We start from the raw sequence: 22,628 nt of genomic DNA, 5'->3' as shown, positions 1-22,628 counted from the left end.
AAGCATAAACAAACTAGGTGCAATCAAAGTTCAACAACCGTTAGTCAATCAAATCAATCGAAAACTAATAATAAACCACAATTATCTAGTTTCCCACCAACGGTACTAATGGAGCTTCTCAATCCCAAAGAAGTCTTTAAACCGAGCGGTCGTAAGAGATTTCGCCTAATTAGGTTACTTTCCTCTTCGAATAGGCGTCTCCACCAGTAACAACACAACTAGGTAATTTTGCTGGCTCTGAGGATTAGTTTGCTCAAAATGCAAACTTTGATATTTATAGACCATGGAAGTTTGGACACCAAGGAATTTCCAAAACCGAAAATATTCTCAAGATATGCAATATATTTCCAAATTCGGTTTCCATAATTCCTGGAAATGCTTTGTCCAAATAATGACTGAAATCTCTTAGAAAATTTCTAACTAGTAAATGCACATTACTAATTTTTATTTTCCAAATATAAAATTAAAAACCTTAATTAACAGATTCTCAATTTATTTTCGATCCGGGGTTCTCCTTTAGCTATTAAGGAATACTTTTGAACAATAAAAGATAAGCGTTACTGCACATGTTCAAATTATGTCGACATATTTACTTTGTAAGTCCTCTTCAATACTTACACTCTTGGAATCGATTTTCCACACTTCCAAACAAGTTTAGAATTGGTTCATCTGTCTTCCAAGAACTATGTGATTGATTATCCTATCAAATCACCAAACATGGGTTTCACGGTTCTACCAAAACAACTTTCGGTTCTACCTCCATGTGGGTTCTGGAATTAGTCACACTAGCTTTCTAAAATTCGGTTGACTAGGTACTAGGATTGGTTCCAACATATATATGGTATCTAACTTGTATTTGTTGCACATGTCCATAGGATCGATTCCCAATATCTAAAAACGTTTTGCACATGTTCATAGGATCGGTTCCCAATATCTATAAACTTGTTGCACCTCATACAAGGATCGATTCCCCTCTTGTGATCAGTTGCACCTCTTACTAGGATCGGTTCCCCTTTTCCTAGAGTTGGTCATACCAATAACACTGAATCGATCATACCATCTCAGGTGATTACTTAAGATCGGTTTCACTAATAAAAGTCATACCAATACAGAAGTCAGGCCTTGTGAATAGTTTTACCAAGAACATAAGCAAGTCATGAGCGGTTATACTAATCACACATATTGGTAGTTCAAAAGATATGCAATGAATAACAATACCAATAAGCCTAGAGATTTCCTTTTCAATTCAAAAAACAAGTTCATGAATTTATTTCCTTTAAACAAATGTAAAACATTGCTTCGTGGGATGAAATATTCACCTCATACCCATACATAATCACAATAGCATTCAAACGATTATGTCGATGTCTTATATACAAAGTTCAAAAGATAAGCGTTATACTTCGTATTGTATTCTGATGCAAAAGAGGTTAATATGATTGTTAAGCCATCAATCATAAAAGAAAAAGAAAAATCTTCGTTGCCTCCAACTTTGAAAAGAAAAAGAAGGAATGTGAGGAAGCCAAGAGTTGTACAATTGAAGCAAAATCGGTCTGATTCACTCGAATCAATACATGAACATTATATCCACGGTTTGCAAAGATTTCATTCCTTATTGATAAATGTTTAGGTTCAGGTACAACCGATTTTAGAAAGTAATACACTTAAGTATGCGTACGGGTATGCGTACTTAAGTAACCGTATTTGAGTTTGTTTTAGTTTTCAAACTCAGCAGAAATTCACGAACGTGAACTTTCCGCCAGTATGCGTACGAGTACGTGTACTTTAGGTAACCGAATGAGTTTTGTTTTTTATTTCAAAATCAGCAGAAATTCACAGACGTGAACTTCCGCCAGTATGCGTACGGGTATGCATACTTACCCAGTCTCCTACAACCATTTTGTATACACACAAGTATGCATACTTTAGGTTCCCGGTTTTGGACTTATACACTAATGTGCGAAAACACTATGCTTATATACAAAGATGGTTACAAGATTCTAAACTCTTTATTTCAGTCATTGAAACATTCTTATAGGATGACAATAACCGTTTTCACACACTATTAGCATCAAAGCAATTTTCAAGATATTGAAATAATCATTATCAAAACATTCCAAGCCTACATCAAATGATTGTATCAGACAAACCATGCAAGATGTTACTCGGCAATTTTCTCATGATATAATATGAACGTGGTCGAAGCGAAAGCTTACCAACACATATTTCAAGAAATATGTAAGCGAGATATACTCAGCTCGAAATCTCAAATGTATATAGAAAAAACTATATCGTAACACGACTTATGTCTCAAAATATGAGATAGTAGAAATAGACTTTACAAGTGATAGATGAGTTCAAGTATCCACATACCTTTTGTCGAAGAAGTTCCATAAGCTCCCCTTAGTAGTTCTTTGTCTTCAAATGATGAACTCCGTGAAAACTAAGCTCAACTACACAATCTATGTTCTAGTCCGAGATATCTATAAATAGGCTAGAAATCAAGACTTATAGTTTTGATCACTAACATTTACAAACATGCTTGAGATAGCAACGCATGCGAGTTCGAACGAGCAGTGCTCTAACAATCTCCCCCTTTGTCAATTTTAGTGACAAAACTATCAATACATATGGATAACTTTTGAACGAGTATGGGACAGTCACAGGTTCACGGACGTAAACAACATATCTCGTAACAATTTCCAATATATAAAGATTAAAATTGCAAAAATCATCTTCCAAATAACTTAGAATTTAGATAAATAAATCTAAAAACACTGAAGATGAAAATCGTTGGACATAGCTATGTGCACTCACAATAATTGCTATTCCAAACCCTAGTTATTCTTCTAAAACACAAGAAATAAATTCTCAAACAGAAGATTTACTAGATATTGAGTCCTCTGAAGAATTCTTATCGTCCCCGAACTCCTTGTCGTCAACAGCCATAAGAACATAAGGTTCATGAAGAGAGGAGTCAATTCCAATAAACCTTCTGGACTGATGATGTTGAACCAGGGCCTTCTGAATTTCGAGAGTTCTCATAACAAAAGCCTTTATTTGCTGAATCTCCTTCCTTGTTTCCTTCAACTCTTCAAGAATATCAGAAAACTTCTGAGAATTTGAAGCACTACACTAAATTCAGGATATAGCAACTCAGATTCGCATCAAAAATGTAGTTGTTGCGAATTTCTGGTGCTAAAAATTCGCAACAGTCAGCTATAGTTGCTAATTTCGCAACTGCTGTATCTCAGTTGCGATTCGCTACTGATTTTTCTTCACGCATGCCAGTTACCTGTGTGACCAAAAACACCTGCAAACACTTTTCTTCCAAGCATGCGAATTTCGCATGTGCGTACTCCTCTTATCCTAAGAAAATATCCTCTTCGTTCATATAACTCGTACTCTCTCTCTCTCACACTCTCACTCTATCAGACAGTCGAATCTCTCCTGCCATTGAATCTCTCGCTCCATTGAAACCAGAGGAAGCTAGGTATGCATGATGATCAGGGTTTGGTATTTAGGGTTTAAATCGATTGATAATGCTTTTCCTGTTAGGGTTTGATAGATTGATAGTTAGGGTTTTGTGTCTTTCTGTTTAAATCGATTAGTGATGTATTTTTTTTGTTTTTTTTTTTGTAGATTGATACTTAGGGTTGTACGTATTTTGTTTAAATAAATTAATGATGTGTTTTGTTTGTTTATTTTTGGTAGATTGGTACTTAGGGTTTTCTGTATTTTGTTTAAATTGGTGAATGATGTGTTTAATTTGTTTGTGTATTTTGGTAGATTGATAGTTAGGGTTTCGATTTTATGTTTGTTGATGTTTTTTCTTTATGATATTCCTCCCAGTTAGTGTAGAACAGAGCGCTTGGAACAGAACCCTGATTCTGAATTAGTATTTGGTTATTTATATCCTATATCTTTTGAATTTTATACTTCATTTAGGTTTTTCTCCTGTAGCTTTAGAACTTTGCATTTCATTTAGGAATTTTACTGTGTATATCGGTTTACTTATCTTTGTCCTGTTGGTTTTCATTTCATAAAGTCAAAATTAGTAATCTGTAGAGTCATTCTTTTTATTGTTACTGTTACCGATTGTTCCTTCAAAAAAAAAAATTAGCATTTCATATTTTGTTGTTACATTTAGTGTTGATAGCTTTTAGATTTTTCATTAGTTAGTGGTAGTTTTAAGCTTCCTTTAGTATTTATGTTGATTGAGTTCAACAATTTGAATTTGAATCTGTAAATATTAATTTGTATCAGTTCTTGCCACCATAATTCAAATAGTCTTCATGCTATAGGTGGTAGTCTTTGATTTTACATTTTGATTAGATTTCAGGTAGGCGTGCTTCTCTTTCTTTTTCTTTTGCATTTTAGAATACCTTACTTTGTAGACTCAGTAGTGGATTTCATGCTTAAGTAGTAGTTACTATCTATAGGTTTAGGAATGGTTAAGCTGTTTTAATCTCATGGTAATGTATCTAGTTTAGTTAATCCATTTGTTATATATCCTGCATCATGTTTCATCTACAATCTGTATTTATCAGTTAGTCATGTAGGATTCTGTAAGTATTTGTATCTGCATCTTAACCCTGTAAGTATTAGTTGTAGCTTTTCATTTCAATCATATATCTGCATCTTTTTATTTTCGACTACTGGACTTCCACATTGAACTTCACTTCTATTTTTCCGATTCTTCCCAGGTTGGAAAAACCAGGACACAGTCCACTTTTTGATTATGACTACTGGTATCAACCACGACATACCACCATGATCAGTACATCTCTGGTGGTTCCATGGGCATTCATAAAGCGCTTCAAACCTTAGCATGTATCTGATGGTCTGTATGGAAGACAAATATATGTCTACAGCTGGCCTGGAGGGGAACTTAAACAAACACTTGATATCGGTAATACATGGATGGTTCCCTTAAACAAAACCGCACCATCCAACCATCATATACATTTTAATGTTAAGGTTGACTATTGTCGATCATTTGATTTCTCCCACCAATTTTTTTGGTTTCATTTTCCCACTTGCTAAAACTTCTTTCCTTTTGTTTTTGCTTTATATTTGGTATTATCTTGCCATAAAGGTGCCTGAAATAAACGTGTGCGCATGACAGATTAGGTTCCTTCATGAACCTTCAAGAGATATAGGGTATGTTGGCTGCGCACTGTCTAGCACCATAATGAGGTTTTCTAAGAATCCCGATGATTCATGGAGCCATGAGGTGTGTATATAGTCTCCATCTTATATTTCCTTTTAGCATGAAACTCGGTAAGGCTTGATAAACGTTATGATGCCATGCTGCAGAAATTGGGTGTTATTCAGGTAGCTTTCTTAAATACGTAAAACTCTTTGCTATGGATTATTATCTAGAGTAAACTTTATGGTATCGTTGCCTTCGGATCGAAAGCTCATTAATTTAAAACTTCCTTAATGTGTTTGCAAGGAGGAATACCGGAGAAGGACTGGTTAACACAAAACTGGAGGCTATGTTAGTCGGTAACGAATGTTCTAAGGTTTTTGATTGCTATACCATTGGGCACTCCTCTGGCTAAGGTATATTTTACTCGACTCATATGCCAGATGCTCCTTGGCTATTTCCGCTGTATGGTTAATGGAAATTTTATTTCATTATTCACATTTTCACATATAATTCAATGATAATAAAAGAACCGTAATACGTGTGTATTACTGTTGTTTCTTTTATATCCCCTTGGCAACATTACAGGTTTTGCTCAGTAATGGCTACATGTTGGAGGAGAACGCTCCAAAATTCTCGCTTTCCAGTAAGCAACTGTCTCAATAGTGAAAAGAATATATTTTTGTCAAGTTATTTCATGTTCTTTCTTTCTAAAAAGAAGAAGTAAGATTTTGATTTCCTTTTCTAGTCCAACTTCAGCAAATTCGCATAGTGGCATCCTGATGGCAGAAAACGGAGCTTGAATCGTGGCCAGCTTTGCTCGATGCAGTTCAGAAACAATATGAGAAGAATGCTGGAAAGGTAGATTCTGGCATTTCCATTCCCTAAGAAAAACAATAAAAGACTTATTCTATTTTCATTCTTATAGTTATGGATTCCATTATATTGTGTTCTTCATCGTGTCCAAATATCTGATGCTTCTGTAGATAGTCTATCTACAATTCATAGGTACGTGTGCTACCATTTATTATGGTTTATTCTTCCAAAATACAATTCCATAACCAGTTGTCTGAGGGTGAAAACGATTTCTGCTGTTTGTGGTAAATTCGTGTGTGTGGATGAGAAACGAGTCTAGACCCTAAACAATGTACTGCACGGAAGTACTTTTTATTCGAGAGATCAATCTGTACAACTCTGTCCTAAACCAAGAAATGGTCGTTCCAGGCTTGCTTCGGTCATAAAGTGAAGGAGAAGGGTTGGTCTTAAGAAGGGAAGCGAAGAAAGTGTTGAGACCAGAATAGTTGATTCTGAAGGTGTGGTTGTTTACGACTTGTGTCAGAAAGTAGAACTGACTAGCTGAATGAAAGCTATCAGGTGATTTCTGGATATTGTGTTGCTCTCCTGACCAAAAATTGTTGTGTGGTGGAAAATAGGTGAAACCTATTTATACAAGTCATAATAAAACGTATCCTGGTCTCATAGGAAGTGGTAACGATTGAGTGATGGAAGAGTGTGTAACCGTCAGAAACCGCGTTTCCATTATAAAGGAAGTGGAGCCGTTTACACCTGTTACTTCTTGCCACCATTAATCATCCCGCTTCATGACACTTTCTTGTAATGGGCGTATTGTACGCCGCACGCTGTAAACCGCCAGACCAATACCTTGATGAGTATTCCCAGTTTTGTGACATGTTTGATGTCTCGAGTGTTTTCGTGGAAAACATGTAGCAGTTTGCTACGGGTGGTAAGTCAAAGTCAAGAGACTTGCTGCAGGAAAAACATAATGTGGTGTTATTAGGTTTATCTCGGCTGGTCGCCTAAAACTTGCTACAAGTCCCTTAGTTCAGTGGCGAACTTGGATGACTGAGATTGCATCTCATGAGGAAGGGTAGCCGTTGATTATGGCTACCTTCTGTTGGCGCCTAGTAATGACACGATGGCGTTTTTGGTGTATGCCAGTGGTACTACGACATGACTGGTATAGCTCGTGCATGCCAGTGACACGGTGGTGTAAGTGGCGCTTGGCGTAGGCATGGCCACTAGATTTAGGCAGCTGGTCGCCTAAAAATGAGAATCTGACCTCTCCAGTAGATTTCAAAATTTACCAAACTCCATTGCACTCTTGGGATGGATGGATATAATATATGCTCGGCAATGATCATTTCAGGGCTGATCTTGGAGAGTGTAGCTGCGTTGTTGATCCTTCCTTGTCTTTAAGTTATTTGGTGTCTGGACTGCTGAGCCGGTGTCTGGAAGGCTTATTCTTTGCCTTTCTGATTACGGTGATGACATGTTGTGGTAGCTTGTATGGTCGAAACCTTACGGAGCCGTTGGGTGAAGTAGACGAGCCGAGACGCGTTTCGCTGCCGACGTGCTGCTATCAAGTCTTCAAGAACTTTATTCCAAGCGACATCCTTTGAGTCCCCAGTTACACTTCTGTCTGGTCATATATCCGATGGCGTGGCCGGATATGTGAATATCTCTGCGGCTTGCTTTTGGAGTCTTTGATGCACGTATATGGCTTCATGTTGAGAAATTCCCGCGGCTCGTCAAGCTTCGACAGTGACGATGTTCCCATCAGAAATAATCCGGTTAAGGCAAGTGAAGGCATCCCATGCTGGTAGTTCCCATGTGTAGTTATCCTGAGCCTATTTTCTCGCGGAAGATGTGCTTCTACTGCATTCACTGGTAAGGTGGTGACTGCGTTCAAACTTCTAAATCCGAAGGAGGTTTCAGTCCCCAACTGTAGTCTACTTTAATTGCATCGTCTTGAATCCACGCTTATGAGATCTGATACAATCTTATTATACTCTCCTTGATGCGATGCTGGGATGCTTGGAACATCACATAGACGAAATATTATGGATAACAAGGAGGCAGAAGTGACAGAGTTATATTGTTAATCGTGGCTCCCCCTATTTTTATCTTTAGTTACTGAAGTTGTTTTCTTTAAGTAGGCTTGAGATCTGTCGCGGCCTCGTAAAGTGTTGCAGGCGCCTTCCAGAAAAAGAGGTGATGATATCCTTACATTACACCTTTGAAAAGTAGATGACCTTGTCGTGGCTATGAATTTTTGGTTGATCATGTCTTCTGAGCTTTGACAGTGAAGGGATTCCGTGTAAAGCCTCAGTCCCCAAGTGTGGTTTACATGTTTCTATCTTGTATGGTTGGTGAGTTGACCATGATAAAGATATCATCATCTTGCATCCGTACTGGTGACTCTATTACTTCTTCCATGTGAAACTAAAATATGGAGAAGTACAGATTACTTTTGTAGCGGTTGTTGCTATGGTGAAGCTCTGGCTGGTATCAACGAATGAGCAGCAATGGTTCTTGGCAGCAACTGTGATTAGAAGAGACTACGTTGTCATGGGAGCAAAATAGGTCGGCTGGAATTGCATGGGCGTCCATGGAAGCAAAGGAATTGGCTGGATGTGTAAGCGAGTGAAACTGCCAACGACCACGAGCTTTTGGCGGGATGAGACAAAAGGTGGCCAAAACTATGAACCTTGGCTGGCTGCGATCACGATCCTTGACAGGGGGGTATCAGCTATGGGAACGAACCTTCGTAGGAACGAGTGGCGGCTTCTGGAGAGAACGTTGAAGCGGAGCGGCTTCTGTAGGTGAGACGTTGAAGCGGAACGGCTTCTGGAGAGAACGTTGAAGCGGCTCCTGGAGCGAAACGTTGAAGCGGAGCGACTTCTGGAGCGAAATGTTGAAGCGACTCTTAGAGCAAAGTTCGGAGCGCCAACGCAACATGGCTGAGAGCTTGAAAATATATCTCGGCGCTGCACCTTGGAGAAATAAAAAATCTCACACACATGCTCCATCTTAGATTACATGGTTTTGTGAACAGAGTCCCCAGAAAGCATTAATGCACAACTCCACCAATTGATGTTCTGTCACATTTGGTTTATGACAATCTAACGCCCGAATTCTGAATCCCTTGACTAATCATTCAGACGTTCATTGTTTCGCTCCTTTTGATTTGTGGCCATGTCCGTCTGAGCCTTAGCAAAAACTTCTTGTATTTCCATCAAATCAGCAATGGTAATAAGGGTTGGCTTCCTCTGGCTCCCCCGGTCTCTCGTCCTGATGATGGAGTGACAACGTCTCTGGTGATGACCGGGAGCGTCACACTTGAAGAAACAATGGGGGGTGGCGGCAGCGGCTCTGGTGATTGGAGATGCAACGCCTGAGGGAATGTTTCCTACGCCGCCAGTGTTGGTGGTAGAGTTTGTGGTGCCGCGGGTGTTGATCATGCTTGGTGTTGGTCATTCCCTTTTGCTCTCGTTGGATACGTCCACATACTATGTATGCATCGTCGTTGGCGGGGCACAAACTTCAGACAAGGATTCAACATTTTGTGCCATCCCTGAGATTCTTGAAGTCTCTGGTTGTGAAGGAGCCAAACGTGTGTCTAGGGCTATTTAATTGCAACAAACGTCTCTGCTCGGTGATCCTTTGAAAGGTGTAGAAGTTCACATAAACTTTCTACCAAAGAGGCTGCTTCCTGGTACACTGGCCTCTGGTTGATGGTGAAACTTGTTGATCTGAGGACGATCATCCGGGGCGTCAATCCCCAGCGCTAGAAAATCTGGAACAGGTGAGCCGCTCCAATCTGACGTTAATCTGATAATAAAACTGAGTATGTTGTTTATTGCTTCCTTCACCAGGTCCATGTTCCTTGTGTGGATCTCATGGACTCGTGCCAACTCGACCAATCTTGGGATTTCTTCATTGGCTGCACCATTAGGTATAGCGTTGGGAAGAGGGATGTCGCCATTCGCCAGGTTCTGAATGGAACTTGGATTTGTGGAATCTATTCTAAGACCGACCATCTTTTTAAAATTGGAATTGAAAAAATGAAATTGCAAATTGAAAATTGATATTGCAACCGAGAGATTAATCTCCCATTATGGTCGCCAATTGTTTGAGGGTGAAAACGATTTCTGTTGTTTTTGTTAAATTCGTGTGTGTGGATGAGAAACGAGTCTAGACCCTAAACAATGTACTGCACGGGAGTACTTTTTATTCGAGAGATCAATCTGTACAACCCTGGCCTAAACCAAGAAATGGTCGTTCCAGGCTTGCTTCGGTCACAAAGTGAAGGAGAAGGGTTGGTCTTAGGGAGGGAAGCGAAGAAAGTGTTGAGACCAGAATAGTTGATTCTGAAGGTGTGGTTGTTTACGACTTGTATCAGAAAGTAGAACTGGCTAGCTGAATGAAAGCTATCAGGTGATTTCTGGATACTGTATTGCTCTCCTGACCAAAAATTGTTGTTTGGTGGAACTTAGGTGAAACCTATTTATAAGTCATAATAAAACGTACTCTGGTCTCATAGGAAGTGGTAACGATTGAGTGATGAAAGAGTGTGTAACCGTCAGAAACCGCGTTTCCATTATGAAGGAAGTGGAGCCGTTTACACCTGTTACTTCTTGCCACCATTAACCATCCCGCTTCATGACACTTTTTTGTAACGGGTGTATTGTACGCCGCACGCTGTAAACCGCCAGACCAATACCTTGATGAGTATCCCCTAGTTTTGTGACATGTTTGATGTCTCGAGTGTTTTCGTAGAAAACATGTAGTAGTTTGCTACGGGTGGTAAGTCAAGGTCAAGAGACTTGTCGCAGGAAAAACAGAATGTGGTGCTATTAGGTTTATCTCGGCTGGGCGCCTAAAACTTGCCACAAATCTGTTAGTTCGGTGGCGAACTTGGATGGCTGAGATTGATCTCATGAGGAAGGGTAGCTGTTGATTATGGCTACCTTCTGTTGGCGTCTAGTAATGACATGATGGCGTTTTTGGTGTATGTCAGTGGTACTGCGGCATGACTGGTATAGCTCGTGCATCCCAGTGGCACGGTGGTGTAAGTGGGGCATGGCGTAGCCATGGCCACTAGATTTAGGAAGATGGTCGCCTAAAACTTGCCACGAGTCTGTCAGTTCGGTGGCGAACTTGGATGGCTGATATTGCATCTCATGAGGAAGGGTAGCCATTGATTATGACTATATCCTGTTGGCACCCGTTAATGGCATAATGGAATAGCCGCCGTTGTGGCGTTGTGGCATGGCCAAAGCTAGGATTTGGCTCCCTAGCCAAAGTTATTGTTTTGGTGGCATGGCCAAGGCTAGGATTTGGCGTCGTGGCCAAAGTTAGGGCTTGCCGGCATGGCCAAGGCTAGGATTTGGCGTCGTGGCCAAAGTTAGGGCTTGGCGGCATGGCCAAGGGTAGGATTTGGCGTCGTGGCCAAGGGTAGGATTTGGCGTCGTGGCCAAGGCTAAAGTGGCTTATGGCATGTTTGTGGACTATGGCCAAAATTAGGGTTTCGGCTAATACTACTGAAGCAAAAAGTCTTGTTTCGATCATGAAACCCTAATTGGAGTCTGTTATGGCATTGGCCACGAACAGAAAGTGGATTAGCACGTAGTGGCGTCGTTTGTGGCATGTTGGCATGTTACTGCGGCAGAGTGGCATGTTGGCATGTTACTGCGGCAGAGTGGCATGTTGGCACGCCGATTAATATGTTGTTGTGGCAAGGCGCGTTTGGCTTGCCAGTTAATATGGTGGTGTGGCAGGGTGCGTTTGGCCTACCGACTAACATGGAGGCGCGGCAGGGTGCGTTTGGCCTTTAATGTACTGTGACGAGTTTAAAGCGATTTGATTGTCCAAGAAAAGAGGGCGGCCAAGCATGGCGTGGCTTCACTTCTGGTGTGAGTGTGCCGGCTTTAGAGAAACCTAATGGGTCGATGGGAAATGGGGCCGGCTAGTATGGGCCCAGCCACGACTTATGTGCGCGTGGCGAGTTTAAGTCGACCTGATTGGTCGAGGGAAATATGGCCGGTTTTAGGATGGGTGTGGCCAATGGAAAATGGCGCCGACTGGCCTAAGGCATGGCCACACCTCCCTTTGCTGCCGCTCCTATCCTGCGGCTCCTTGTTTTTTGATTCCGGGCAAGTTTTTGCACTTGCTAATCCATGGCGGATTAATTATCTAGTTTTCCTAGGCTTAATTTCGACAAGGAAGGTCTAATATACTGCGCAAGGCGCGAAACCCTAACTTTTGCAAGCTAGTCGGAGTAATTGATTGAATTCTATGTGTTGAAACATAGTTCTTTTAAGTTCATTGCCAGAGAGCATCATGCTTTCTGATTGAATACCTTATGCAAAGACCTTATCCTTGATACTTGGAAATTCGTGCTACTCTGTTGCGAGTGAACACAAATTGTCATGCCATATCAACATTAAGGGTTCATCCGGGGAACATAGCATAGAAAGCATTCAAAAAAACTTATATTAATTGAATGTAGGCAAGGTGCCGAAATTTACAGAATACCTGGGATTGTTGCTACATGCACCATTCTAGGTAAATTTCATAAAAAAATATTGAGTTGCTCAATGAATGTGCCAGTGAAGAGGTTGATATTCATGGTTCCGTTTCCTTACAGAGTGATGTCACATCAAATGCAAGGTTTTACAATTTTAATCCTAAGCTAAAAACCACCATCAACACCAGTTATAAGTATGAAAGTTTGATATGTGCTTGAATTAAATGAAATCTACAGCTTAGAAGAACTTATTTAAGACTTACAGCGTTGGGAATTTAAGATGCGTCTTCAGCTTCTTCTTGCTTTCCATGGCCAGATTGATTTTGGTATTTACTTAAAGTTAGATCCAAGGTACGGCTTGCAAACACTGACATAGTTCATTCTGCTTTGTTTTTATGTTTTGACCTTGGTACGTATATTCTGAGTTTGGTTAGAACTGAATCATTTCGTATATAATCTGAGATGCTTATTAGTTCAGTAGGGTAACCTATTTTTTACTGGTACCATTAGAATCTAACTCAATTTTAATCGTGATCAGTCCTTTGTTGTTGGAAAATCTGAAGATTTTGTACAACATTTTCGGCTATTATATGCAATTCTTGCCATTGCAAGTTTTCCCTCTACAGTGATTTACGGGTAATGGGAGATGCTGAGTCTTTTTTCTCAAAAATCAAATAATCTTACAATTATTAATTGTATTTCAGGGTTAATGAACATATAGAAACTCATATAAAAAACATTGCGGGTGAGTTGAAAGAACATTTGAAGCTGTTGATTTGAAACTATAGAGGTAATCACTCCCTCCCTTCAGTCAAAAATCTTCTAACCTATTGTCGTAGACGGGCCGTTACTCTGAATGTTGTTCATGGTATTAGTTGAATCCAACTTGCTGAACTAGAAGTCGTCAAGAGCCAACGACGTGGTGCTGAATCTGCTGAAAACATTCTGGCTGCTATTTTATGTTTGAGAGTGTTTGTGTTTCGGAAGGTAAGTTCTTTCTTTCTTATTTTTATCTAATTTAGTTCTTGCATCATAGGATTCAGTATCCTCTGCCCATAAAATTGAACTTGAAAAATGCAACGCTGGAGTTTTATTTTTTAGTTTTCGGTCTCCATTCTTTTATTCGTTTTCAAGAAATGCTTTCCTGTAGTATGAAGTATGGAAAGGCATTTGTATATCCCTGGGTGTGGATTGGTGGTAACCATCGCTGTTCTCACTTAGGAGATGCACAGTTGAGTTCTCTTTAATTTGCTGTATGACTCATGTTTAGAATAATATACATCTCGAGCAAGAAAAAAAGCACAAGCCTATAGAATGAATCCTATTCAATTAAGGTCGTCATTTATGAATTACTTAATCACCTGAAAAAGCTACAAAGATTCAATATTCAAAACAAATCAAGAAATCCATATAGATTTCTATAGACTGGGCTTAATTTTGTGATGTTTTTGAGTTCCTAATTGAACTAAGATTGGCATAAAGGAGGTTCTATAACTTACTGTAGGCTTACATACATATACACAGACAGGGTTTTATCTTTTATGATACTTCTGACAATAGTTTTTTCAGGATCAGCAGTAGCATGTCTATTGGTGAATATATGTTTCTGTGAGTTTTAGATAATGGTTAGGTGTTTAATTCTATTCTCTAACTTTTTATAGTTTTTATAGGCTTGAAAATGCTACTGACGTAGATGTTTAAAGTCTTATGTGAATCTGGTGCAGGGCGACTTGAAATACAAGGTAATGCCTAACTACATATACATATATGTCTAACCACATCTCTTAACGTATGTAATTGTAGCATGGTGTATATTAAATTGGATGAATCTGAATTTGGTTAGCATATACTTGGTGGTCCATATTCATTGTTATTTTCACTGTCTCGCCCAGGCTGCCAAGATGCAATTTTGTTAACATAGTGAAATAAGATGACCGCAATGCTCGAAGGCTGTGTTCCTTATATCTTCTGGATATATTTGAAAAGAAGTTGTAACAACTGTATAATCATAAAGTTGCTACAGAGTCTCTCTAACTTCAGTAAAATGTAAAACATACAGTAAATATGTAGAGCGAATAGTATTTGCATATGAAGTCTCACTATTGGTGCGTGATACATATAGTTGATTATCTTTCTTTTTTCCGAGTGTGATCCTTATCTCAGACTTCTTCTGAGTTTGTATTAGAATGATGTCTTTTCATCTCATGTGGTTATTATCCGAATATCATGTATCTTGTCCTCTGATGTTACTTTTTGCACAGAGATACGGTGGACTGTCAACTGGAGACTTACAAATGACAGGCATGTCCCTACTACAGTACAGTGAACCCATGGAAAGCTCTTCATCCATGTAGAGGTTTGTTTCTCGAGCAATCAATCTTTCATGGTCATCTATAATAATTTTTGCTGGTTCAGAACTGTGCAGGACAGCTATATTAGTTAGCTATTGAACTTCAACCGTTCAACCAGTTCACTATGTAACATGAAGAATCCAAGGAGAACTGCAATTTAACTACATTTATAAGTCCCATAGTACTAAGCTTAGTTTTCTTCTTCTTTTCGACTTAATTTTTATTACATTGTCATTTTACTTGTGATAATTGAAATTGGTTGATTGCAGAGAGACAACTTCCATTTTTTAAGGTGTGATAACATAGGACCTACCTTGTCATGTACAGTATTCGTCTGATTTCTCCCCGTTCCAGCAAATCGTTGGAGCAGACGCATAATCTTTCAGGAGGTATCTCCTCATCTGAGAGATAATGTATATGCTACAATGGTTTATTGGAATTTAACTATGTCAAATATAAAAGTATGTGATGTGAAGGAGATTGAAAGGCGTGGAATTTAACCAAGTGATGGAGCAAAATTAGTAAGTTATTGACCTCAATATGTGCATATTTTATAACATAGAAATCGTAATTGAACTCCACTATCATGTTATCATTTCATACCACAGAAATTTAGAATTATGGCATAACACTTGTTTGTATTTGTGTTTAATGGAAATGCTTTTGTTGTCGGATGCCTTGATAGATTGCAAAGCAAAGCTGCTCTAGATATTTTTCTTGGTTTGTATGTTAATAATGAGATGTTGTAGTTAAATTTTATCCTGATTGTATGTTGAATAGAAGTTATTAGATTGAATCACAAGAATTGTTGAATCAGGGTAGTTGCAGGTAAGAACTAGGGTACATTATTTATATGTCCTTACTTTTATAAACCAACAAATATATCCTTTCCCAAAATAAATATATCCCTAATAATTTTAGGAATTAAAATCCGAAATTATTAGATTACTAAAATGCCCTCTATATATATTTCACATTAAACAAGATAAGACACATTTACTTCCATTTCAGTTACTCGGTTTGTCTCACCTACTCACTCTTCTCTCTCCCTCGTTTCCATCGCTCCCACTATCAAGATCTGAAACTGAAAACCAGAAAAAAAAACTGAAATTGATGGAATAAATCCACTTACCGTTGCTCATAATCAAACATTAATACACTAGCCGTCACTAAAAACTTATATCTACTCTCTCTGATGAAGAACAGAAACTGAAAAACGGTAGAAGAAACTGAAAAATCACCAAACTGTATATCTTTCATCATCAACAAAAAGAAGCGAAGAAAAAGCTAATCAAGTTTCATTTCGTTTCACTGAAGATTTCAATTTGAACAGGTAAAAACGCTTTTGATTTTGGTCTTGTTTTGATTTTTGGTTAGAGTTCTTGAGATTTTGTTAGATTTCATCAAATCTGATATTATGTGTGTGACTAAAACAAGCATGATTTGGTGATTTTGAATGTTTTGCTTATAATCTTTGCTTCAAATTGTTTTGGATTATTCTAGGTTGAATATGCTAGTTATGTTTTGCTCAGATGCTGAAAAATGTGAGAGTTTGAAAAATGGTATTTTTCTAGGTTGAATATGCTAGTGATCTTATATGCAAATTTGTTTAACTGGTAAATTTCTTCAACTGAAAAATATGATTCTGGAGGTTTGGTTGGTTTAGATATTTTTGTTCAATTTAGGGGATCAACAACAGTAGTTGATCCAAATAAAAATTGGATCAACAGTAGAAGTTATCCAATTTAGGAATAAACAACAGCGGTTGATCCAAATAAAAATAGGATAAAAAATAGAAGTTGATCCATTGTATGCAAATTTGTTCTACACTTAATGTGTTTCTGAAGGATTTTTAGATATTTTTGTATTAACAACAGTAGTTGATCCAAATAAAAAGGATCAATAATAGAAGTTGATCCAATTTAGGGGATAAACAACAGCAGTTGATCCAAATAAAAATAAGATAAACATTATTGTATTCAAATTTGTTCTACTGGTAATATGTTTCTGAAGGATTTTTAGATATTTTTGTATCAACAACAGTAGTTGATCAAAATAAAAAAAGAATCAACAATAGAAGTTGATCCAATTTAGGGATAAACAACAGTAGTTGATCCATAAAAATGAAATGTTTGCTAGTTATATTGTTTTCTAATATGAAAATATGAATGCTAACTATGATAATTGTTGAACTCAGGTTGAGAAAACATAATGTTTAGGAGATCAACAAGGATAAAAAATCAGAATCAAGATGAAAAGGAAACGCGAGAGATTAAGCAAGCTAAAGAACCAAAACGAAATGCGAAGAACAAGAAGATAATTGAAGAAGAGGCAACAAGAAAGAGGAAGAACATGAATACAAATGGAGAACAACAACGAAAGGTGAAACACAAAAAGAAAGTTGAGGAAGAACCAGAACAATCAGAATCAGAATCCGAAGAAGGGAAAGAAGAATCAGATGATCAAGAGTCGGAAGAAGAGGAAGATAAATCTGAAAAAGAAGCAGAAAAGGGCAAACCGAAGAAAGTCGTCAAAGGTAAAAACATAGATTGTAATATTTGTGCTGGTATATGTAACTATGTTGTTTAAAAAAATTGAAAACAAAATGAAAATGATTGAGTTTCATGTATGCAGGCGTGTCAAGGGCGAAAGAAAACAAATTCAAAGCAGAACCACAACGAAAGGTGAAAAACAAGAAGGTAGTTGAGGAAGAATCAGAAGAATCGGAATCAGAATCGATGAAGAAGAGCAAGAACAATCAGATGAAGAGAATCAAGGATCAGAAGAAGAGGAAGTAGCAGAAGAGGGCAAACCAGAGAGAGAGCTCAAAAGTAAAAACATTGACTTGAATACTTGTGCTGGTATATGAAATATGTTGTTTAAAAATCGAAAATGAAAAACGATTTGAGTTTCATGTATGCAGGCAAGTCAAGAGCAAAAGAAAAGAAATTCAAAGCAGGTCTCCAACCATTGGTTGAAATGGGGAATTTTTTATGCAAACTGTTTGAAGTAGAAGATGCAAATAACAAGAAGAAACCGCTACTTGCTCAAGCACTGAAGGAATCTCCATTCTGGGACTTAATCAACCCATTGTACGTAACAGAAATAAGTGGACTTATGAATGATAAATGGTTGAAGAAGATTAATCTTGCAATGCAGCTGCTGATGAATGCAATTAATAAAGAAACCAAAAAGTTCAAATTTGGAAAATCCGAAGAGTGCTCTCTAGAAGTAAGAGATTTCGCTTTGATATTCAAATGAGAAGACTGATAGAGAGTGAAGATTTGAAGCAGCAACTGAAACCGAAGAAAGGACTTGACTACAACGAATTCTTAAATAAAAAGTTCAGACCAGAAAGGCCAGCAGATTGTTCAGCCGCAATATTGAAGAATGAAGTTGTAAGCAAACTGAAAAGGGCAACAGAAGATGAGTCTGATCCGGTGCATTTTGTGAGACTTTTCGCTATGTGGTTATGTACTGTTTTCTTATTCCCAAATGCTGGAATGACAAGCTTTCCAAAGAAATTGTTGCCTCATATCTTACTGATGGACAAAGTGTCATGGCCAGATCACGTTGTGGAATATTTGATTTCAAACTTGGAAAAAAAGAAAGCGGAACAATTAACTATCGCTAGATGCACAACTCTCCTAGTGGTAAGAAAAAATGTGTATTGTTGTAGAGAGTGAAATGCATACTATTGGATAAAACTAACCTTGTTGTTTATATTATGCAGTGTTGGTTCTGTGAACATACCGATAAGTACATCGGCAAAAGGGAGAATTTTGAAAATGCAACTCCGAGATTCCTGCGATGGAACCAGCACACATTGTGCAAGAAGCTTGTAACTGATTTTGGCAACAAGATCAAAAAGAAGGAAATCGATATGACTTGGTTCGACCGTCAGGTAATTTTTTTTACTACATTTATCTTTACTATTACAAATGTACCATTTTTTTGTGATCAACAATGGAAGTTGATACAAGTGAATGGGGTCAACAACCAATGTTGATCCAGTTTTAGCGTCAGTTTTTTGTGGATCAACAATGGAAGTTGATCCATGTGAATGGGGTCAACAACCAATATTGATCCAGTTTTGGTGTCAGTTTTTTTGCGGATCAAGAATGGATGTTGATCCATGTGAATGGGGTCAACAACAAATGTTGATCCAGTTTTAGTGTCTACACTATTTTGATTTATGTTGATCATGCTTCGCAGATTCATCAAGACTTTGTTGATCCAGTGTTTGCTAAGGAGAACTATTTAATTGACCTATCGACACCTGCAAGAGAACTGGAAGAAGAGAGGCATAAGATAAAGGAACTAGAGGAAGAAAACCTGCTTCTTGAATGTGACAAGCACGAAATTCATTACATGGGAAAGGCTCAAATTAAACTGTTTGTCCACATCACGATATTCTTGAGAGAGATGTATGAGAGGAACAAAGACAAACTACAGTTGCAAGCTGGAGAACCGGAGCGACTTGCTGAGATTGACAAGAACATAAAGGAATGTCAGGAAGAGGAAAGTATTTTTCATGAATCAATGAAAACAAATAAACCAGAGTATACAGGGAAGGAATTTGAAGATTTGGATAATGTGTTCAGACAAACACAAGAAGGAGAATCTTCTGGAAAAGTAAATCAACATGAAATGAACTCTGCGGAGAATGATCAACCAACAGATGGGAATGAAACGAGAGTAAACATGGAAGTCGAAGATTCAGTGGCTGTGAACAATGAAGACACTCAAGAAATGAACGAGTCATTGGGAACTCAAGATGGAACTCCAAGTACTTTGGGAACTCAAGATACTTTGGGAACTCAAGAAAAGAGTTGGCGGAAGGGTTTTGAAACTGGAATGAAGTTGCCGGAAGAACCGAAAAGTGGCAAATCTTTGGAGAATTGGAGGGACGGCTTTCATGCAGGAAGAAAAATAAGGGAAGTTGATGATTTAGAACTCAATACTGTGGTCGAAAACATTGCAGATCTCGATTCTGTGGTAGAAAACATTGCAATATCTGCTGGAATAGTAGAAGAGAAAGATGACATATAAATGGAACAGAAGAGTCCTTCTGCTGGAATAGTAGAAGAGAAAGATGACTTACAAATGGAAGAGAAGAGTCCGTCTGTTGAAAAAAATGATGAGAAGAACAATGATGACATACAAATGGAAGTGGTTATGTTTGACACTCCTCCAATTACAACAATAAAACCTGATGAATCTGGGTATGTGAATACAAGTACCACGTCGAGTTTCTGTGCAATAATGGATGAGGTAGATCATAAAGAAACACAACAAACGGAAGAGGTTGAAGAGCAAACTGAAGAGGTTGACACTACATCAGGAGATGCAATATGCGAAGGGTTGAAGCAATTGTATAATTTGGATGCAGTTGAAGAGCAAACTGAAGAGGAAACCGAATCGGAGGAACAATCCAATGATACAAAAGCATCAGAAAGACAACAACAACAGGCCAGTTCTCTTGTCAAACGGGTGAAGAAGGGAGAAAGGCCAAAGAGAAAGACGTATAAACTTCAAAGTCAAACACCTCCTAAGCGTAAAAGGGCGCAAAGGAAAGGTGGAAAAGGAAAAGAGAAGAAGCAGGAGGAGCAACGGGAAATAATTGACCTCGACAATCACATTGACGTCACACCACCCGAACCCAAAAAACTGAAAAAACCACAAAAACTAAAATTGTGGAAATCATGCAGTGAGAACGAAGAAAAACTCATCCAGCCATTCTTTGAGAATGCAACTGAATGGTATATTATTCACCTCAGATCACATAGTTTTTTTTTTTGGGTTATGCTAGTTCTCTTTAGTAACATATTCACTTGTTTTTTTTTCTTGTTGTTTAAAATGCAACGACAAAGCTTATAGTTTTTATTTCTGCAATCTTGATTTGGAAGTAATCATCAATGGAAAGCATATACAGTGTCCAATGGATAATCAAAATATTCACGGTGAGATTATTGATTACTACATCAACATGCTGAAATCAAAGATGAAATCGCCGCATAAACCAGAATAAAATAACCACATTATTCTCTCAACAAGTGATTATGTAAGTAACATAAAATATTGTTTTGTTGAAATGCATCGTCCAATTGATTGTCTATTGAATTGTCATAATAATCTTGGTGATTTTATCTGTATACAATGGTAGTTGAAATTTATGTAGGTCTAGAGAATAATAGGCAAATGAAATTTACTGGTTACAATATGTTGTTCTCTAGTTAAGATGATCCATAATATGACAAACTAATATATTTGAAAAAATATTGATACAGCCGTTACTGGGAATCGCAATAGCCTCGAAACATATGGCAAAGGTAGAGAGGTGTGGGATTCCGTAAAAGCTAAGGAAGAGTTACACATGGAATGTTGAAGACACATACATCATTGTACCAATGTGCTTGACTGATAAGGACGGTATTGAATACCATTGGGTGGTGCTGGCATTGGTAAAAGGAAAATGGATAGTGTACAACTCTGTAAGGCGCAATCCGACTTACAATTGACAGTATCTTGTGATGATAGTACCACTGACTAAATTGCTGAATGAAATGGGCCACAAAGATCCAGACAGGTGGTGATATCGAGATAAGCTTTTCACACTACACTGTACCAGCACAAGACGGATGTGATTGTGAATTGGACACTTGCATGTACATGAAGAATTTGGTAAAGCGTGGAAACTCTGAACACCTATCTGAAATCACTAACTTAGATGAGAAGTTGAACAAGAAGAGAGTGAATATTGCAGCAAGAATCTTGGCATAATTGGGTTCATGGAAGAAACCGGAACAACTTCTTCATTCAGCTGCTGACTCTATTGAAGATATAATCGAATTGCAATACTCAGTTTAACCAGTAGTTGAGCCAATAGTTGAACCATTAGGGTGAGCTTGATGTCATACTCTGTTCATGGTCCGTAAAGAAAATCTAACTGTAGTTTTAAAAATATCTATCTTAGTAAGTAAATCTTATTGTAGGTATGATTATGAATGAATTACTATGGGTGTATTTGTGGTCTGTTTAAGAATGAATGTTACAGGTATGTACAACTTGAGGAGTTTACTAGCAAATACAGATAGAACCATGCAATTTTTTCGTTTGTTTTGTGTGTCAACAACCATTGTTGATCCAACTAAGTTGGATCAACAACCAAAGTTGATCCATTTAAGTTGGATCAACAATGGAAGTTGATCCACAAAAAAAGGATCAACAAATGCAGTTGATGCCATTTATATAAGTATGTTTCCTGTAAAATCAATAAACCTGGAACCTGCCAACTGACATATACTTAAGAAAGAAAAGAATAAAATTCATAACACCAAATAAGATTGTATGTCATAAAAAAAAAACAAGTGAAAACCAAAAAAGCATAAAAAAGAAAAAGAAACACCCAACTAGTAAGAAACTCAAAAAAAAGTTGTTTAGAATATGAAAACACCACAAAAACTTCAGAATAACATCCTCTTCAAGAATTTGACCATCCTGGAATGAGACTCCTTGCGAAACGTTGGTGCACGAGGAGCCAAAGGAACTCTGCGACATGTTCGATGGTTGTGAAAGGTCGGCATCCCATATTGGCCACACTTCCTCTTCTTGTGCACCTTTTCACGAGAACCCCTATACTTAACACCTTTAGGCCTTCCACCTTGTTCTCGACCACCATTGGGAGGCAAAACATACTCCTTTTCATTAATTCCAGGTGGCTTCTCAGAGTCCGGAATATGATATATGGGTCGAGAGTACAACCTTCTATAGTATTAAGAAGCATAGTAAGGGT

At 38.0% G+C, this 22,628-nt stretch overlaps 3 protein-coding genes across 17 annotated transcripts; all 3 read left to right on the top strand.

Annotated features, from left to right (window-relative positions):
* Positions 1-3,405: 3,405 nt before the first annotated feature.
* On the top strand, positions 3,406-20,758 carry LOC113298819. 15 transcript variants are annotated; one of them, XM_026547672.1, is made up of 16 exons: positions 3,406-3,493; positions 4,707-4,912; positions 5,129-5,236; positions 5,459-5,568; positions 5,741-5,798; positions 5,901-6,013; positions 13,187-13,272; positions 13,358-13,469; positions 14,153-14,224; positions 14,744-14,838; positions 15,103-15,354; positions 16,040-16,166; positions 17,031-17,369; positions 17,468-18,486; positions 18,567-18,737; positions 19,049-20,758. In XM_026547672.1, the coding sequence occupies exons 14-16, from the start codon at positions 18,091-18,093 to the stop codon at positions 19,883-19,885; spliced, it is 1,404 nt and encodes a 467-aa protein (XP_026403457.1). In that variant the 5' UTR covers positions 3,406-3,493; positions 4,707-4,912; positions 5,129-5,236; positions 5,459-5,568; positions 5,741-5,798; positions 5,901-6,013; positions 13,187-13,272; positions 13,358-13,469; positions 14,153-14,224; positions 14,744-14,838; positions 15,103-15,354; positions 16,040-16,166; positions 17,031-17,369; positions 17,468-18,090; the 3' UTR covers positions 19,886-20,758. The 15 variants fall into 15 exon arrangements, with proteins under 15 accessions (XP_026403457.1, XP_026403454.1, XP_026403456.1 ...); XM_026547669.1 differs by adding an exon at positions 5,320-5,337 and having other exon boundaries at positions 5,459-5,798; XM_026547671.1 differs by having other exon boundaries at positions 5,129-5,337; positions 5,683-5,798.
* LOC113295400 (myb-like protein V) lies at positions 17,045-17,631 on the top strand. Its single transcript, XM_026543739.1, has 2 exons — positions 17,045-17,369; positions 17,468-17,631. The coding sequence occupies exons 1-2, from the start codon at positions 17,045-17,047 to the stop codon at positions 17,629-17,631; spliced, it is 489 nt and encodes a 162-aa protein (XP_026399524.1).
* LOC113295399 (transcriptional regulator ATRX homolog) lies at positions 19,886-21,930 on the top strand. The gene is made up of 2 exons (XM_026543738.1): positions 19,886-20,595; positions 21,891-21,930. Exons 1-2 carry the CDS (start codon positions 19,886-19,888, stop codon positions 21,928-21,930), a joined length of 750 nt encoding a protein of 249 aa, XP_026399523.1.
* The last annotated feature ends 698 nt before the right edge of the window (positions 21,931-22,628 follow it).

Source organism: Papaver somniferum, chromosome 7, assembly GCF_003573695.1.
Source record: "Papaver somniferum cultivar HN1 chromosome 7, ASM357369v1, whole genome shotgun sequence".
Lineage (NCBI taxonomy): Eukaryota > Viridiplantae > Streptophyta > Magnoliopsida > Ranunculales > Papaveraceae > Papaver > Papaver somniferum.
Note: the sequence above shows the minus strand (reverse complement) of the source record. Positions and strands in the feature narration are given on the sequence as shown.

Coding starts and splice junctions, on each gene's coding strand:
- LOC113295400 (XM_026543739.1), top strand. CDS start 17,045: ATGTTTAGGAGATCAACAAGGATAAAAAATCAGAATCAAGATGAAAAG. Junction 17,370..17,467: donor ACCGAAGAAAGTCGTCAAAG/GTAAAAACATAG, acceptor TCATGTATGCAG/GCGTGTCAAGGGCGAAAGAA.
- LOC113298819 (XM_026547672.1), top strand. CDS start 18,091: ATGAGAAGACTGATAGAGAGTGAAGATTTGAAGCAGCAACTGAAACCG. Junction 18,487..18,566: donor GATGCACAACTCTCCTAGTG/GTAAGAAAAAAT, acceptor TATATTATGCAG/TGTTGGTTCTGTGAACATAC. Junction 18,738..19,048: donor TGACTTGGTTCGACCGTCAG/GTAATTTTTTTT, acceptor CATGCTTCGCAG/ATTCATCAAGACTTTGTTGA.
- LOC113295399 (XM_026543738.1), top strand. CDS start 19,886: ATGGAACAGAAGAGTCCTTCTGCTGGAATAGTAGAAGAGAAAGATGAC. Junction 20,596..21,890: donor TTTGAGAATGCAACTGAATG/GTATATTATTCA, acceptor TGAATGTTACAG/GTATGTACAACTTGAGGAGT.